This window comes from Suillus paluster, assembly GCF_016628075.1.
Source record: "Suillus paluster strain FC165 chromosome Unknown EDB91scaffold_93, whole genome shotgun sequence".
NCBI classification, from domain to species: Eukaryota; Fungi; Basidiomycota; class Agaricomycetes; order Boletales; family Suillaceae; genus Suillus; species Suillus paluster.
In genome coordinates this window covers 115,409-132,684 of record NW_024537653.1, presented here as the reverse complement: position 1 = coordinate 132,684, position 17,276 = coordinate 115,409, and the positions used below count along the sequence as shown (strand labels likewise).

General features: G+C 44.2%; 6 protein-coding genes across 6 annotated transcripts; 2 read left to right on the top strand and 4 right to left on the bottom strand.

The window, feature by feature from the left end:
• Positions 1 to 433: 433 nt before the first annotated feature.
• EDB91DRAFT_1253844 (uncharacterized protein) lies at positions 434 to 1,964 on the bottom strand (the record flags this gene model as incomplete). Its single annotated transcript, XM_041323714.1, has 4 exons — positions 434 to 877; positions 926 to 1,246; positions 1,334 to 1,573; positions 1,626 to 1,964. 4 exons carry the CDS (start codon positions 1,962 to 1,964, stop codon positions 434 to 436), a joined length of 1,344 nt encoding a protein of 447 aa, XP_041171873.1.
• Positions 1,965 to 2,434: 470 nt separating this feature from the next.
• On the bottom strand, positions 2,435 to 4,112 carry EDB91DRAFT_1086383 (uncharacterized protein; the record flags this gene model as incomplete). Its single annotated transcript, XM_041316039.1, has 6 exons — positions 2,435 to 2,647; positions 2,747 to 3,093; positions 3,145 to 3,284; positions 3,438 to 3,455; positions 3,506 to 3,742; positions 3,787 to 4,112. The coding sequence occupies 6 exons, from the start codon at positions 4,110 to 4,112 to the stop codon at positions 2,435 to 2,437; spliced, it is 1,281 nt and encodes a 426-aa protein (XP_041171872.1).
• A 2,889-nt stretch (positions 4,113 to 7,001) lies between these two features.
• Positions 7,002 to 9,013, top strand: EDB91DRAFT_1086382 (uncharacterized protein; the record flags this gene model as incomplete). Its single annotated transcript, XM_041316038.1, has 7 exons — positions 7,002 to 7,215; positions 7,271 to 7,479; positions 7,535 to 7,705; positions 7,759 to 8,069; positions 8,108 to 8,215; positions 8,423 to 8,563; positions 8,605 to 9,013. 7 exons carry the CDS (start codon positions 7,002 to 7,004, stop codon positions 9,011 to 9,013), a joined length of 1,563 nt encoding a protein of 520 aa, XP_041171871.1.
• A 116-nt stretch (positions 9,014 to 9,129) lies between these two features.
• EDB91DRAFT_1086381 (uncharacterized protein) lies at positions 9,130 to 9,853 on the bottom strand (the record flags this gene model as incomplete). Its single annotated transcript, XM_041316037.1, has 2 exons — positions 9,130 to 9,339; positions 9,737 to 9,853. The coding sequence occupies 2 exons, from the start codon at positions 9,851 to 9,853 to the stop codon at positions 9,130 to 9,132; spliced, it is 327 nt and encodes a 108-aa protein (XP_041171870.1).
• A 273-nt stretch (positions 9,854 to 10,126) lies between these two features.
• Positions 10,127 to 13,230, bottom strand: EDB91DRAFT_1086380 (uncharacterized protein; the record flags this gene model as incomplete). Its single annotated transcript, XM_041316036.1, has 7 exons — positions 10,127 to 10,401; positions 10,456 to 10,465; positions 10,571 to 10,702; positions 10,886 to 11,927; positions 12,165 to 12,275; positions 12,339 to 12,643; positions 12,790 to 13,230. 7 exons carry the CDS (start codon positions 13,228 to 13,230, stop codon positions 10,127 to 10,129), a joined length of 2,316 nt encoding a protein of 771 aa, XP_041171869.1.
• A 2,671-nt stretch (positions 13,231 to 15,901) lies between these two features.
• EDB91DRAFT_1086379 (uncharacterized protein) lies at positions 15,902 to 17,173 on the top strand (the record flags this gene model as incomplete). The annotated part of the gene is made up of 4 exons (XM_041316035.1): positions 15,902 to 15,934; positions 15,983 to 16,068; positions 16,175 to 16,278; positions 16,578 to 17,173. The coding sequence occupies 4 exons, from the start codon at positions 15,902 to 15,904 to the stop codon at positions 17,171 to 17,173; spliced, it is 819 nt and encodes a 272-aa protein (XP_041171868.1).
• Positions 17,174 to 17,276: the final 103 nt, after the last annotated feature.

Genomic DNA, 17,276 nt, shown 5'->3' with positions numbered 1-17,276 from the left:
TGTCCATGTGCTTCTTGCAGCTGGTTTTATGCTTTTTGAAGCCCTGTATCTTGAAAATTTTGTTGCAGTGTGGGCATTGATGCTGCCATGTCAGAGTTTGTACTGAGTGATTGTACTTTGACCTAGAAGTGCAAGAGGGCCCCATAATGATGTGATGGTACGATTCAAATCAATAAGATTGCGAGCAGCATTATATTATGTATATAAAGTAGAGTTTATCATTACATAGGCATTACTCATGATCACAAGACCTACTATGACAGACTATGACCCTTGAAAGGCACTTTTAAGGTACCTTACAAGTCATGTGACCAATCTTGTAAACCGGCGGCATTATAATGGCCCTTTATCTTTTTCCGACAACTGAGTAACAGAGTAACTGTGATATTGTCAAATTGAGCAAACATATAGGACAAAAACTTTTGAAAAAAAATTATGAAAGTGTGACATCGTGCAACATAGTATTGACAATAGCTTCAGCATGCTCCTTGGGAATCTTAGCAAGCTCCTGCAATTTCATAACCCATTTCTTAGTAAGGTACTGTTTCTGAATTGAAGTACAGATAGAATGAAACACATCTGGATACCCTAGCTCTTCCAGAGCTGCTTCAGTCTTCTTCCCAAATGGGACAAGTGTTGATATGCGAGAGGTTTGCGGTTCAGATATGGAGTAGGTGATGAGTGAGGGAGGAGGCACAAATGATACAGCCCTCTTCACTGAATGAGTTGATGTAGGGGTTACAGGAGGATATTGTTGTGGAGAGTTGAAAACATTGATGTCGTTGTTGTTGTCACTGTCTGAAGTCTTGTAGAATGTGACCGGGGCGTGAAGGGACTTGGCAGGTTTGTTGACATGTAACACAAGTTTTTGGGTCTCCTGCAGGTAAGTTAGATTGGTGCTCTACTTGGATATAATTGCACTCACAGTTCCTGCGCTGCTCGGTTCAACACAAAATGAACGAGAAGGACACAAAATGGAAGGAGGTAAACTGGAAGGATGCGAAATGGAAGGATGCAAGCTGGAAGGATGCGAACTAGATGGCACACTAGCACTGCCCCCACTGTTGTTGTAATCAGTGCAGGCATGCCTGATTTGTACCTGAGTCGGCTCCCATATAACATTGCCATCATACAAAGGCGCATAAGATAAGATATGGGAGGATGAGTTGAGGAGACTTTCTAAAGAACCAGCTGGACAGTCCATGAAAGACAAAGTGCGCAGAGTTTGAAGATACTGGCAAGGGAACTAGAGGCAGGATGGTATCAATCTTTTCCTTGCCCTTGGAAGGAGTTGCTTTGCCTTTTGAAGGTGTTTGTTGAGCGTTTGATTTACCCCACTTGCGACTGCAAGTCTCAGCAAAGGCATGTGCCAATGGAGCACATAGTCGGCAATGAAGGTCTGTGTAATCTGTGCAAGTACTGGGTGGAGCTCTTGATGCTCGGCAAGGACCCTGGGGTTGATGTACACCTCAGCTTTGAGGGATTCTGGTACAACATCTGCATTCGGTGATGTTGCACCTGGATGGTGCAATATGATAGTTGAGCCACCCGTTAACCTGTCGAGAATAGTGCACTATTAACCACATAGTTAGTAGATTGAATGATACAAAGACAAGGAAATGCACAAGATCAAAGATGCAGTTTAAGATGTTGTTGGTGTGAGTGATATGAGAACACCAATTATTCAATCTGTTGTCCTGAGTAGCTTTCTGGACTTTGGAAAACCCTGTACTATAATGCAAGTCAGTAAAAGTGTGAAAGCCGTTGTTGGTCTCCAGGTGCCCGCCATCATTGTGGGATCCATGTGCTTGCAAAGATAAGAGGGCAGACATCCAATGAGGTTCTGATCCAGTGATCCTGGTGAGCTCTTGAGGGCAAGCAATTAGAGTGTTGAGTTCTTTCATGCCATCCACAGTGGGAGGTCTGTTAAACTGAGAGGATTTCCAATCTGTGGGATGCGCCATGGTGAAGTGAATAATGGAGGGAGCAAGGTTGTTACGAAGTTGGCAAAGTCACACATGAGCCGAAACACATGCATCGTATTATGTACAATTGAGTCCATGCAACAAGTTCAAGTTATCAATTATCATGTGCTCAACAACATCACAATGGTGTTCATCAATATACTTCAATTTAGATATTCAGTTTGCATTACTGGTACATTGTACACTAGTTACAAGCAACTTTAAGTTATCAATTATGCACTCAACAGCATCACAACAGTGTTCATCAATATACTGCGTGCACACTGCAACTTTAACTTATCGAAACAGCATCACAACAGCAGTGCATCAACAAACTTCAATTTCGTTATTCAGTCAGCATTACCAAGTACATCATACAGTAGTCGTGAAGCTCATTTACACCAGATACTTATAGTAAACCTGCATTGGATGAGATACAAGAGATACATTCACACTACCAACAATTACACCTATTCTAAGTCTACGCGATGGTGATCAAGTCCCTTGAAGTAAGTATGCACATCTTCCAACTGCCTGAATGCTTCCTCATCTGCGTCACCTTCGCCTATGTCATCCTGATCTTGTGGTAATTGATGTGGAGGAGGCAGTGATGCTACCTCAGTCTGACCTTTGCGAGTGCCGGGTCCCACTGGCCCATTATACCCTGGTAACTCCATGATCCGCTTGATGCGCCACAGGTGACGTGTATTTACTGACCGCAGATGCATCCAGCATCATTGCAGTTCAGCTGCAAAGGGTGGGTTATCAGACTGCAGCCGTACAATTGCTTGAGGGTAATCAATGCCGTCATCCTGGACTTTTGGGGGCAAGCATCCAACTTTGACATTGAGCCTGCAGATTTCTTCATTAGTGTGGTGCTGCTCAATGAATTGGGTGGAGGCATGACAGTAAGATGGGTTTGCACAGCGCTTGGACTGCATCTCACCATTGGTTTCACATAGTAGGTCAAACTCGGCAAGAAATGAGTACTCAACTATTTGTTCCCATTGTAATGCAGGGCGAGGAGGGTTGAGCTGAGCGGCATATTTATTGTAGCAATTAAGTGCATTTAAAATGGCATTGGCATGACTTTTCAGGGCATTGGAGATCTGGGTGCAAAGTTTATAACCTGTAAGCATGAGTGTTAAAGACTACATTTCAAAAGGTATTCGAGCTCTACCTAGACCACCCATTTGTAACTTTGTCAACTCCAGCAGTCGCATGACGACAAGATGTTCGACGTCATCCACTGCCTTGTGGAAAAGACGATGAGTAATGCACAACTGTGCTTTGATGCACTCAGGGTGGTTTACGTCCCATCTCGACGATAGTGCCATTTGATGTTCGCAATCAACTACAACCTCGAGCTTCTGATCACATTTGACCATGGCATGGGTATGATGGCGTTGAATATTCCCAGCATCCATAGAAGAATAATTTGATCGTAGGTCAAGCTTCGCAAACTCCACTCACACTGATTCATATGCAAGCCTGATATAATGTAATGTCGGTACCAGCATAGCCGAAAAACAAATACTAACTGTGCCTCATCATAGTCATTCAATGCCTTGATGTAATCAACTTCGATGGTAGATTCATCCTTCTTGTGTGCGAGCCATTGTAGAAAAAGATGTTCATCACCAATATCAGCCTGAAAATTAATGTCGGTGGTAGGGTTTGATGCAGCAAAGTTCATGAGAAAAATGCTCGTGGTTGATATTGATGTCAGTGCTTGGATGTAATTGTTATAGATGAAGTCAGCTATGTCAATGGTTAACCTAGAGTCGAAGAAACAAAGAGGGACTTACATAGCGCAGCATACCTGTCCATGTCAGCGAGAGAGAAATGTTCATCCAAGGCTTGGTGGCAGTGGAAGTTAGTGGCATTTCGAATCTTGCAAGCAAGTGCATTTGACTCAGAGAAAACATGTTCACATGTCTCAAAGTCTTCTTTGCCAGCACCGACTTTGTGCTTTGAATGATGCTTGAGTTGGCAAAGATGATTGTGCGCATGCCTGTGAAAAGCGGGCACAACGTCCTGCAGGTTAAGTCTCTTCACATCATCTGCAAGCGAGCTGTGAAGGAGAATCTTCTCGAATGCACATTTGATGTCATAACCAAAAAGGATGTTGCTGCCAAAAATGTCCATCAGCTTCTTCACGCTAGCGATTGGGTATTTCATCCTGCCAACAAGTAAGTGTTATATAGAAAAAGCTCGAATTAAAATACGTACAGTTCACCACTTCAGACCATGTCACATATCATAAGCAAAAACCCGTGTTGACAGACAAAGACAAAAATTCCGGACTGCTTGAATATAGCAAACATTTTTTTGCATGACTCGGGAGCCGGATTGCGCCAATGGTCCATGCAGACACTGGGTGCACATACTACAGTGACCTAACTCCGTATTATACAAGTGAACTGACGTACACAATATCCCGTATAAGACGGGCCAGCGGACCATGGGCCGATGTTATGAATATCCTTGAAGATGATGGATGGGCTGGGAGTGATATTATTCCCGATGGAGGTGGGTGGGCCCATGTCAGGAATAAGTAAGGTAGATGAGTGGGCCAATGTACATGAGTATTATATAGACGGATGGGCCGAGGTAGTTGGATATTACAGTGGCTCAAAAAACTGTCCGCATGTTTTCACATTTTTCACTATCTATGATATTTTATGAGAATGTACAAACACATCAAGGACATGCTGGTACCATATTGGAGTACTACTTCAGGGCTTCCAATTGAGCCCTATGGCGTGGGAATCAGCCGAGATATGGTGGACATATGAGGCTTACAAAATGATGACTCATGCGGACAGTTTTTTGACTCAAATATTTTACAGTGATAATCAGGTATTCTAGTACATTGTATGACCTCCCTTGGCTTTAATTACTGCCTCTATCCTTCTAGGCATACTCTTAAAACTATATCTAACTATATAAACCAGAATGTCTTATGTGTCATAGTCATAATCACTATGAAAGCCATCTCCTCTGCTCGAAGGGATAATATCCTCTCTTTGTCCTATGCTGGCCTCTCTGCTCATCAAATTTTCTCTAGAACTGAAGTATGCAAGTCTACTGTGGCCAAGTGTATCAAAGAAAGCCATCTGGACAAGGAAAACTCTTGTGGAGGACGTCCACCTCTGCTAATAAGAGGGCTATCATCCAACATATCACTACAGGAAAGGCTAATGATGCCGTCCAAGCCACCCATTATATCAATTCCACCATCACCACCACTGTCTCTTCACAAACTGTGAGGAATGTTCTCAAGGCAGTTCATCTCAAGGCAGTAACAAAGAAGAAATGCCTCTTCTCTCTATCAAACATAGACAGAGAAGACTACCTTTGGCTTGGCCCATCAAAACTGGACTGTAGAGGACTGGAAGCATGTTATATGGTCAGATGAGACCAAAATCGATAGGATTGGGTCAGATGGGAAGGTATATGTGTGGAAAAAGAAGAGGGATTTTCTAACAGACAGAGAGGTTAGTGAGACTGTCAAATTTGGAGAAGGTTCTCTAATTGTATGGGGCTGTATGGGATGGAATGGTGTGGATATACTTGCTGAAGTTGAGGGGAGGATGGATGCTGAGCAGTATGTGGACATTCTAAATGACCACTTGCTGTCTAGCATAGCTGAATTAGGGATTGATGAAAAAGACATCATTTCCCAACAGGATAATGATCCCCAGCACACATCTAGAAGAGCCAGACAATGGTTTAAAGAACATAATATCAATGTTCTTGACTGACCAGCACAGTCCCCTGATGTCAATGTCATTGAACATCTCTGGGGAACACTCAAGAAGAAGCTTCAAGCCTATGAAACCCCCCCTAAAGTAGTATAGGAGCTATGGGAGAGAGTAGCAGTGGAATGAGCAAGGATTACAGCAGAATATTTCCAGAAATTGATTGAGAGTATGCCTAGAAGGATAGAAGCAGTAATTAAAGCCAAGGGAGGTCACACAATGTACTAGAATACCTGATTATCACTGTAAAATATTTGAGTCAAAAAACTGTCCGCATGAGTCATCATTTTGTAAGCCTCATATGTCCACCATATCTTGGCCGATTCCCACGCCATATGGCTCGATTGGAAGCCCTGAAGTAGTACTCCAATATGGTACCAGCATGTCCTTGATGTGTTTGTACATTCTCACACAATATCATAGACAGTGAAAAATGCGAAAACATGTGGACAGTTTTTTGAGCCACTGTATGTAGATGCATATACCAAGGTAGATGGGTATCACTTAGACGGGTAGGGCCAAGGGTAATTGTTATCATATACACGGGTGGGCCCAGACACATATCATGTTGATGGGTGGGCTGAGCCGAGGGTGTTGTATGATATACACGGGTGGGCCCAGATGTATATGATGTTGACAAGTGGGCTGAGGTTGTTATATGATATAGACAGGTGGGACTATCAAGTGCCGTGCCAAGCTCCGAACTACCGAAATTTGAATGAACCAAGCATCATGTACCGAGTTCCGGGACCCGGGTCTCAACACTGGAATATTTGATATCTAGCACCCTTCCAATTATCTGGTATTTCATTGACATACTAACATTGTAATGAATGATAATCCATCTTAGAAAGCTGAGTTTCAACTACCGAAATTTGACTGAACCAAGCATCATGTACCGAGTTCTGGGACCCGGGTCTCAACACTGGAATATTTGATATCTAGCACCCTTCCAATGATCTGGTATTTCATTGACATACTAACATTGCAATGAATGATAATCCATCTTTGAAAGCTGAGTTCCAACTACCGAAATTTGAATGAACCGAGCATCATGTACCGAGTTCTGGGACCTGGGTCTTGACACTCAAATATTTGATATCTAGCCCCCTTCCAATTGTCTGGTATTTCATTGACATTAGTATAGCAATGAAATGATAATCCATCTTTGAAAGCTAAAATCAAGGTTCCCTATCTGATCCACCCTATCTCCACCACCTTTAAAGTCTGTGGACATCTGGCATTGACCATCTGATTTCCCAAGATCAACACCATGAATGTGTCTTCCACCTCCGATATTGAAATAACCTTCTGGTGCACTTGGGCCTTGACTGTCACTCATGAGGCATGTGAATATACCAAACAGAAATTCATTGCCAAGAAAACAGGAGGAGACCCAGTCATACCTTCTCCTAAGCTAGACACCAATCTGGTGATGGCTTGCGATCAATTGGTGGATTGCCTCATAAAGGCATATAACAATCCCAGTGGGTCTTCCCACAGATTTGGACAATCCATTTGATCATTCAAATTGCTTCACAGTTCGGATGCAGATTGATATTGCGAGATACAGCAAAATGATCTCCCCGAAGGACACTGGACATAATGAAGAAAGAGAGGCGAAGTTGCTTGAGAGGTGTCCTCCTGGCCATGAAGGTACAAAGTTGGTTGACATACCCGCCACAGTTCTCGATGCTACCGGCGCCATCATTGTGTGGTACCTCCTGGATGCCCTGACGGAAACCACCCAGGTGGGTAATATATTTTGTTACTCAATGGATATGGAATATGAAATGGGAACTCCAGAAGGAAATTCTGGCAGCCTCCGATTTGCTCAGTCCAAGCCTTGCAAAAAGTGTAAAGGTTGATGGGAGTTGGCGAACTAATCAGTATTGGTTCAAACCAAGCTCAGAAAATGATGGCATATCTCCTGGATGCATCAATCTATCTCCGGCTTGGTTTCAACAGGGGCACAAGGTGGGATCTCATGAGATGGTGATTTCCGATAGTTACACTGACCAATCCAGTAGAATCTGTCAGACCCGGCGGTATCTGCCTCATTGAAGGGACCATTCTCTGAGAATATTCTCAAAGCCATTGCCAGGCCGGCAGCCATCGCATCAGCCGCACTCAGGGTGATGCATCCTGAGCAGTACTGGGCAGGGATACGAGCCTTTTTAAGCCTCGGACAATCAGCTAAAGCAAGAATCTTCCAAGGATGTCAGAGACCCTCCAGTACTGGGCATCCGTGTTTAATACCCTCACCGTCATTTCCAATTGGCAAACCCCCAATCATCGAGACCACATATCCATTCCTGAATGCTTTGATATTCTCACCACTGTGGGTAATTATTTGAATGCTTGCATGAGTATGCCAAGTCTTCAGCTGGAGTTCATGTACGAGCCTGGCTGTATTATCGCATTTTCAGGAAGGATTGTAAGACATGGGGTTCATGAAGTAGAAGGGGATCGAATTGCTTGGGCATGGTACATGAGGGATTCTGTTCATATTTATGCCGGGGTTCCCTCATGTGGATGGGCTAGGATGGATCGCATACATACTCCATCCTGGCAAGGATAGAACAGGCAAATAGCTTAGTACCCATGTGATAGTACCTACTGTCAAATACCCATTACCAATGTTTGAGTGCCAATAATCAAGCATCAAACAGACAAATGTTCGACATTTGATAGCCAGAACTCGGTACTCCACTCCCGGAACTCGGCACTCCATTCCTGGAACTCGGCATTCGGCACTAAACACCCGGATGTCGGTAATTGGTATACAGTGTTTGGTACTCGGCACCCTGAGCTCAGCATTCGGTACTCAGTATGGTGATTGGTCCAATTTACAAAATGTGGATTCTGGGTTTCAGTACTCGGCACTCGGTACCCGATACCCGGAGGTCAATACTCGGCATTTGGTATTCGGTGTTCAGTACTCGACACCTGGACCTTGATACCTGGAACTCAATACTCGTTACTCGGAAGTCAACACTTGATCCCCGGAAGTCGAAACTCGATACCCTGAGGTTGATACTCGGCATTCGGTATTCAGTATTTGGTATTCGGCGTTCAGTACTTGATACCCGGAACTCGGTACTCGATACCCGGAGGTCAATACTCAGCATTCAGTATTCGGTGTTCAGTACTCGACACCCAGACCTCGATACACAGAACTCAATACTCGATACCCAGAACTCAATGCTCGATACTCAATACTCAGTATTTGGTATTTGGTACTCCATGGTATTTGGTACTCCATGCTCGGTACCTGGAACTTGATACCTGGAACTAGATACCTGGAACTCGACATTGAGTCAACTTATTATTCATGCTCTCCAAAGTTAAAGATCTGTACAACATACATCTAAGGGTATAAACCTTTGATACACTAACATTTAATAAGGATCATCCCCTCTGGCTCTCTTCAACCAGGCTAGGGTGTCAGTGTACATATCAATCTCCACTATCTTATCATGGATGCCCTCCTGATGGTCCTGAATCAACGACACCAGGTGTTCCCTAATCCACTTCAGTCCCACCAGTGATGGAGCTGGGGTGCTGTCCAGCTGCTCTGGAAGGATGAGACCATTGTCCTCAACACCACTCTAGATTGGATTAGTGATCTATCAAGGAAGTTGGGTATAATGCTTACTAGCCAATGCTGGTAGTGAAAGTGACAGGAATATATTACCTGATCCCATTGCCATGGTTCGTTAAGGATTGTAGTGTCCCCCATCCACCATGGAGTATCATAGGAAGATACCATCCGGGAGGGTTGTCCATGATCTCAGACCAGACAAAACTTGGATAGGTGGGATGAAAAGATGTGGTCTGGAACCGTGTTCCATGTGAGCTGAGGAAACAAGTGAAGAATATGAGTGATCGGGGGTGGCATAACCGAAATTATGTTCCTTGCAGCTGAGTACTGCAGAATCGGTGTCACAAAAGTCTGTTTGCAATCTCAGCATATTCCCAACCACAGTCATCTGTCTGATGGCTTACAATGATCACCCATTGGATACCAGCTTTAAAGTAGATTATCCGAGCCGAAGGAACATCGTTCTCAGCAGCCTCCGTCTGATATTGACTGATACAGGCTTGAACGCGCAATGCAGCCATTGCCAATGTAACTGCAATATTTGCAAGACTCATTGTGGGGGGTTTATATTCATTGCCGGAATCCTCAGTGGCAGAAGTGGATGCAGGAGGTGAATTTAATTCAGACATGGGCAATGCAGGAGTAGGACGCTACCAAAGATAATGACAGTTTTTTCAGATGGGAGCCACTGATGGATTGATAAGGAATTCAAACTCTGACATGGGCTGACCCGGCCCCTGGCTGAGACTCAATTGTTGGGATCGAATCATATATCAGCAGAAAATATTCATAATTCATTCATCTTGGGCATCTATTAACATGCTCTGCAGGTCTTGAAACGCTGCCTGAGCATCCTGTGCCAGTGATGAATACATTTGGGATTGCCTTCCGGAGTAGCAAGCATGACCCAGAAGGCGTTTCACCAATGATTCCCTCATCTGGTCGCCCCATTGCGTTGATTTCCACAAGAAGAAATTACATGTCCAATCCATCTCCAATTCCACCAATATCAGTTCTTCCTTCCATTGATCCCGTAGTGCCTTTGCCCAAAGCCAATGAACGTGGTAAACTTCACGCGGGTCCGGTCAGATCACAGGCATTTGTCAAGCAAGCCGGAACTCACATTTCTCATTCTACGAGTGATTCGGACCCCCCAAATCTACTTCAATATCCCAGAACCAAGCGAGAGACTCATTTCACTGACCTCAGACATTAAGATCGCCGACGGCCGTGCTGACCTTGAGCTGCTCCTGAAGCAGGGGTTTATATTTTTGTAGCTGGTCTTGGCCCGGCTCAAGTTTTATCATTTGCTTCCTGGTCTTGGTATATATGCTGGCATGGAGGGACACCGCCTGGTGCACTGACGTCACCTGGGACCAAGCTCGGGTTTTCAATGCTTGAGATTTGGCTTGCCTAACTGTTGTTTGGAAGAGTATTGCCTTGTTGCACAAGTGAATTCAGAGGTTGTGAAGGGCATCATTGGCCTGTCCTTCACAAAGCAACAACTCCAGCGGAATCAGATCCTCTGCCATACAACATTTGCATCAATCTACCCCGAGGTTTGATGGCAATGGGATGACAGTGAGCTCGGGGGAGTTTGTCCATGTATCAGATGTCCCGATGAAATCCTCCAGGTCATCATCAAGATCATCGAGAATGTCTATATTCAAATCATCAGGATCATTTTCTGCATCATATCCCTCTCCCAGATGCATCAGAGCAGTCTGAGTGAATGCATCTATGTGGCCTTGTAGACGATTGCATTGCTGGGAAATGTCTAATCTCTGAGTCTTGGTAGTTCTTTTTCCTATTCTTTGGACCTCAATGAGCAATGCAATTTGAGCCTCTTCAATTGCCAGGCCCATTGATATCCATGTTGCCACAGATCTGCGAGAAGGTGCTGCATGATGGGCATTACCCTCCTGCAGCAGTCTAAGCTCTATCTCCTTTTTGCTCAGTGCTGGGTTCAAAATGAATTCAGACTTCGATCGAGACAGAGTGATCTTACCCTTCTCAATATTAATCTCATATATATCCATCACAGCTGGATCTTGGATTCTGTTGGACTGAGCGATCCTCTCACTTGCTAACCAGTCTGTCTTTAAGTTGGCTGGTGCGGCTTTGTCGAGTCTGTCAAAAGCCTTTCCACTTTTGGCAATGCCATTCTTCGCCTGCTTGTATTTCTGGCAAAGGGTCCTCTTCATGCAGATCATCTTGCAAAAGTTGGAATCGTTCATCTGGAAAGCAAGACATTCCTTCCAATGCAGGGAAGACATTCCCTGAGCAGCAGGAGAAATCAGGTTGAGACATGCCCATAGGGTCTCCATTATCTCTCCATCAATGCAACCAATGCCTTCAATGAAATTTGATACATATCTGACATACCAGCTATCCTGATGTCCATGGATATGCCACAGCCCGATTCTGGGAATGACGGTCAATTCTGGAACCATTGTCAGAAATTGGTTTTGATCCACCCGAACATGCAAGTGCTTGTTGTATTGACAGTTGATGTCATAGAAGGTGACAGCCCTTGTAATCCCATCCATGTTGTGCTGGGCAGCCTCACAAAGTGCGTAGTCCATGTTCATTTGTCTGCAAATGATGCATGGTCAACTTGGGAATGTTGAACGGCATGTCTGGCTTGCCTTTCACCTTTCTGAAAATCTATCATTGAGTGAGGAACAAAGCAACTGTGTCAGGCACAGGCTACTCCCCCGATACTGGTGGACTCCAGCTTGTGCCAAGCTGCATTTGCTTGATTAACAGCCCAATGATTGTTGCAGCTTGATTTTTCCAGTGTCAGCAGCCTCTTCAAGATGCTTTTGATACCTTTCCTTTCTCACCATAAATCCCAACCCATCGGAGAGCCAAACTTCATCATATAGCTTGATGGGATGCAGGTGTTCGGCTTTGAAATTTCCATCCATCACAAATGACCAGCTGTATTTCCAGCTTGGAGTTTTTAATATCGCTGATGTAGATTTGGTAATGAATGGGACTCACTCATCAAGTGATTCATCCCCTGACAAGGATATGTTAATCCCAGGCTGAGGACATGCCAGGCAAAATAATGCAAGATCTCTGGCATTCGGGTTGTCAGAACGATGGCCAAAGCCATGCCATTTCATAGACTTTAACTGCCTCCACTGTCGAGCGACTCTCATAAGCTCTCTGTATCGGTCCTTGCAAAGTGCTTTGTCAATATAATGTGCTTCAGATGATGTAGATATGGGATTACCAGAACAAGGTGTGGAAACACGCTTGAGGTCATTTGCTGAAGCTTGCTGTAATAGTTCATTGCTGAGGTGCTGCATTCGAGGTTGTCCAACAGAAAATCATCTAGCACTCTGAAGGTGAACACGGTCTTCAGCTTGTTAAATGATGCAGGGAAAAAGCCATGTCAAAACATTTGAATGTCTGGACTCATGGCATTGGGACAGTCACAACATCGAACCTGGAGGTGATGGACTCCTGACTTGTCAACAATGACCATTGTATTTTCCTTGGGCTGGAACTTGGGTCCCGACACAGAAGGTAGATCTTCAGGTTCAAAGTGGTCTTCTTGTTCATCTTCGTCAAACAAATCCCACCTATCCATGACTACCGGACATTGCTTGCCATCATGACCAAGGTATATGATGAGTCCAACATGAGCCAGACAACTTTTCTCGAAGAATTGACCATTCCATTGACTGATCCAGTGGAAAGGATTGCAATGATATTGACTCCAGGCAACAGCCTGTGCAATAGAGTGGCTCCCCAAGACAATCTTGACATTTATAGACCCCATCCTGATTGCAGATGATGCATCTCCTATCTTCTGGTGGAGCTTCTCGATCCAGGAGGTGATGGAGATATGATTCCTACCTTGGCAGCCATTGCCTGAGGTAGTCATTCTGACTCTGTATTTTTTAATACTTAGCTATCATTTGAACGACATTCCAACATTTTACATGAACTTGCCATTGTTTTTGGGAGTTGCAAGGGCTCAAATGCCCCTTGGTCTTGCTCATACAGTGGCTCAAAAAACTGTCCGCATGTTTGTGCTATTTTCACCATTTACATTATTGTATATGAATGGACAGGTAAACCAAGGATATGCCAGTGGGGTACTCTGTAGTACTCCTTTGGGGCATGAATGTGAGCCCTTGCCTGTGGGAATCCATGGTAATGTGGTGGCACTATAGGCCTTACAAAATGATGACTCATGTGGACAGTTTTTTGACCCTAGATTAAAATTATATAAATCATTAGTTATGACACCATAAAGTCATGCCACTATCAAATAAATTATAAAGTGGTGTCATTATGACATTATTAAACTTATCTCTAAGTATATAATGAAGTGTGTCCCACATATCATAGTCATAATCACCATGAAAACCATCTCCTCTGCTCAAAGGGATAATATCCTTTCTCTGTCTACTGCTGGCCTCTCTACTCGTCAAATAGCCTCTAGAACTGGTGTATGCAAGTCTACTGTAGCTAAGCTCATCAAAGAATGTCACCCAGACAAGGAAAACTCCAGTGGAGGTCGTCCATCCAAACTCACCTCTACTGATAGGAGGGTCATTATCCAACATATTACCACAGGAAAGGCTGATAATGCTGTCCAAGTCACTCATCATATCAATTCCATCATCCCTACTCCAGTTTCTTCACAAACAGTGAGGAATGTCCTCAAGGAAGCCAATCTTAGGGCTATAACAAAGAAGAAAAAGCCTCTTCTTTCCATCACTCATAGGAAGAGAAGACTAGCCTTTGCCCTAGCCCATCAAAACTGGACTGTAGAGGACTGGAAGCGGGTCATATGGTCAGATGAGACCAAAATCAATAGAATTGGGTCAGATGGGAAGGTATATGTGTGGAAAAAGAAGGGGGGCCCTCTTACAGATAGAGAGATCAATGGAACTCTCAAGTTTGGAGGAGGTTCTCTAATGGTATGGGGATGTATGGGGTGGAATGGTGTGGGAATGCTTGCAGAAGTTGAGGGGAGGATGGATGCTGAGCAGTATGTGGACATCCTCAACCACCACTTGCTGCCTAGCATGGCAGAATCAGGAATTGATGAAGAAGACATTATTTTCCAACAGGATAATGATCCCAAGCATACATCCAGAAGAGCCAGAGAATGGTTTGAAGAGCACAATATTCACCTCCTTGACTGGCCAGCACAATCCCCTGATGTTAATGTCATTGAACATCTCTGGGGAGTACTCAAGAAGAAGCTTTTAGCCTATGAACACCCTCCTAAAGGAGTATGGGAGTTATGGGAGAGAGTCACAGTGGAGTGGGGAAAGATTACAGCAGAGGATTGTCAGAAGTTGATTGAAAGTATGCCTAGAAGAATAGAGGCAGTAATTAAGGCCAAGGGAAGTCACACAAAATACTAGAACACCTAATTATCTGTGTAAAATACTTGGGTCAAAAAACTGTCCACATGAGTCATCATTTTGTAAGGCCTATAGCGCCACCGCATTACCATGGATTCCCACGGGCAAGGGCTCAAATTCATGCCCCAAAGGAGTACTACAGAGTACCCCACTGGCATATCCTTGGTTTACCTGTCCATTCATATACAATAATGTAAATGGTGAAAATAGCACAAACATGTGGACAGTTTTTTGAGCCACTGTAAGTATTGTCAGGAAAGTCTTCCCAAGGAGGTGGGGCCTGAACAGGTTCAAGTGTTGGTGATTCCAGGGGAGAGTTAGGCATGGACCTGTAGGCATGTTGTCTCGTGCTGGCAAGTGGGACCTTGACCCATGTCTTCCTACCTTTGCTGCCCCTTGCTTCTACCCTGTGGGATTTCTGCAATGGGGTGCAATGACCTATCTTCATTTTATTTTTCAATGTTGCAAGGAAAGCATTAGCTCAGGAAGGTCAAACGAATTGTCATTCCATCATCGTATTATGCAGTTTGGTTGGCTCATTACCAATTCATTTCCATGAATGGCATTGCATCTGTTATAGGTAGATTAACCAACTGTTAGGCTTTGCTCAAAGTTGAACTCACGACCATTATTACTTCCACTTTGCTTATCCTCAGCCCATTCTGCAATCTTATTCACCATGGAAAGATCAGGTCATTCCACTCAGTTGAATTCTGGAAGACAGAGAACACATCAACCACAGTCACAGAAGCTCACGGAAAATGAAATTTCAGAGCTGAAGAACTACCTTCCTGAGTGGACTTCTGCATAAAGGAGCGAGAAATAGGGAGTTTTCAATGCCATAGCTTGAGTGGCCAGGTTATTTGCTCCTAAGGTCAACCAAGGACGATGGAAAAAGAGGAAGCAGGTGATACATCCTTGTGGTGTTGAAAAACTCGATTTTTCATGTCTGATTCTTCCATTGCCTCTTAGATGTATAAGACTTGGTTGTTCAACAACAACAAAAAGAAGGAAAGGAAGGACATGATTAAGTATGGGAGGAAATGGGCGCCTGGGCAGGTGATCTACCAGCAGAACTGAGAGGAAGTGCTAAAGAGGATTGAGGATGAGTTTGGGGCAAAGCCAGGAGGTCAAAACATGTTCAAGCATTATTAAGCTGTGGTGAAGAAGGTCATGGCCGAATTGTCCGAGGATGAGTTGGAGAAGGTGAAAGAAACCACTGAAGAATGGTCCAACAACTTTCCTCCTCCTTAGATACAGGCGCAAGTCACCCATAAGAAGGGACCTGTATATATGCAGCACTTTTTGAACAAGATGTGGAGACAATGCGGGATGAGAGTGTTTGTGTTGTCGGCTTGGAAGAATGAACACGGAGAGGTGCTGTTTGGGATTTCAGTGAATTTTATCTGTCATTGCAGATATTTGGTCTCAACTTATTTCACATAGGCATGATGATAATGAGGCATTATGGGATGGGGACAGCTTCATGAAGATGAAGGACTGGGAGGACATAGAGCTGGTTTGGCAGGAGTACATGCAGGAACAGTTCGGTGAGTGTTCCCACTGTGGAGACGAGAATGATTTCATTGATTGTTGGGATGATAGGTGCCGAGGCATGGGATGGAGGATGACAGGTGAAGGGAGGGTGAAAAAGAATGAAGAAACCAGTGTTCAATCTGGAAATGAATGGGGATGGGATGCCGTTGCTTCTGGACATCACAGAAACAAAACTTGAGGAGAAGAAGGCCATAGTGAAGGCTTTTCTTACAAAGCACTATCGTGCCATGGAGTGCCATCATACAAAGTCAGGATGACTTTGTGGCCAGAAAGTATCTTCTGGTGGATGTAGACTTGAAGGAGCCTTCCAAGTTGCAAAATTGGGATACCACCACCTTGCTCAATTTCTGTTGGCAGGAGACAGGTGAAGGTCCAATGTTCCTGTTCAAAGCATGGAGGAACAAAGAAGGCAACATGGTAGATTCCATTGTATCTGAGAAATCACCTCCTCATTGGAAGCATAAGAGGGTGATGATCTGGAGACCTCGGGATTCATCAACCGAATGCAAGAGTGATGCCGAGGGCAATACTCATCCAGACGATGAAGCTGATGTTGATTCAGCTGATGGTAGATCCCCGCAAAGGAGATCCAGAAGAGCTGTGGGTCCCGCATCAGCACGTGAAGGAACCGTAGTCCCACGTTCAATTTCCAAGCCTTGCCTGGTCAAGCCTGCAAAATCTGGTGCCCTCCTGACATCACAAATGGGTGACCTCCTGGCTGGCTTAAATGCTGGAGACACTGGCAATGTTGAAAATGAAGTTCCACTGCCAGCCCCGAAGAGTATCCGGGGGAAGAATGATGTGAATGAGGCACCGGTGAGAACAACTCAGAGTAAGTCAGTGCAACAACCATCTGACAGAGTTACTAGAGCAAGGGGCAAAAAGTAATGTACTTGTACCATTGTCTCATATGTCCCTATCAATGTTATTCAATCGGTATTCAATTTACATGTGATGTTAATATGTTGTCAAAGATTCGGTGGTTTATAAA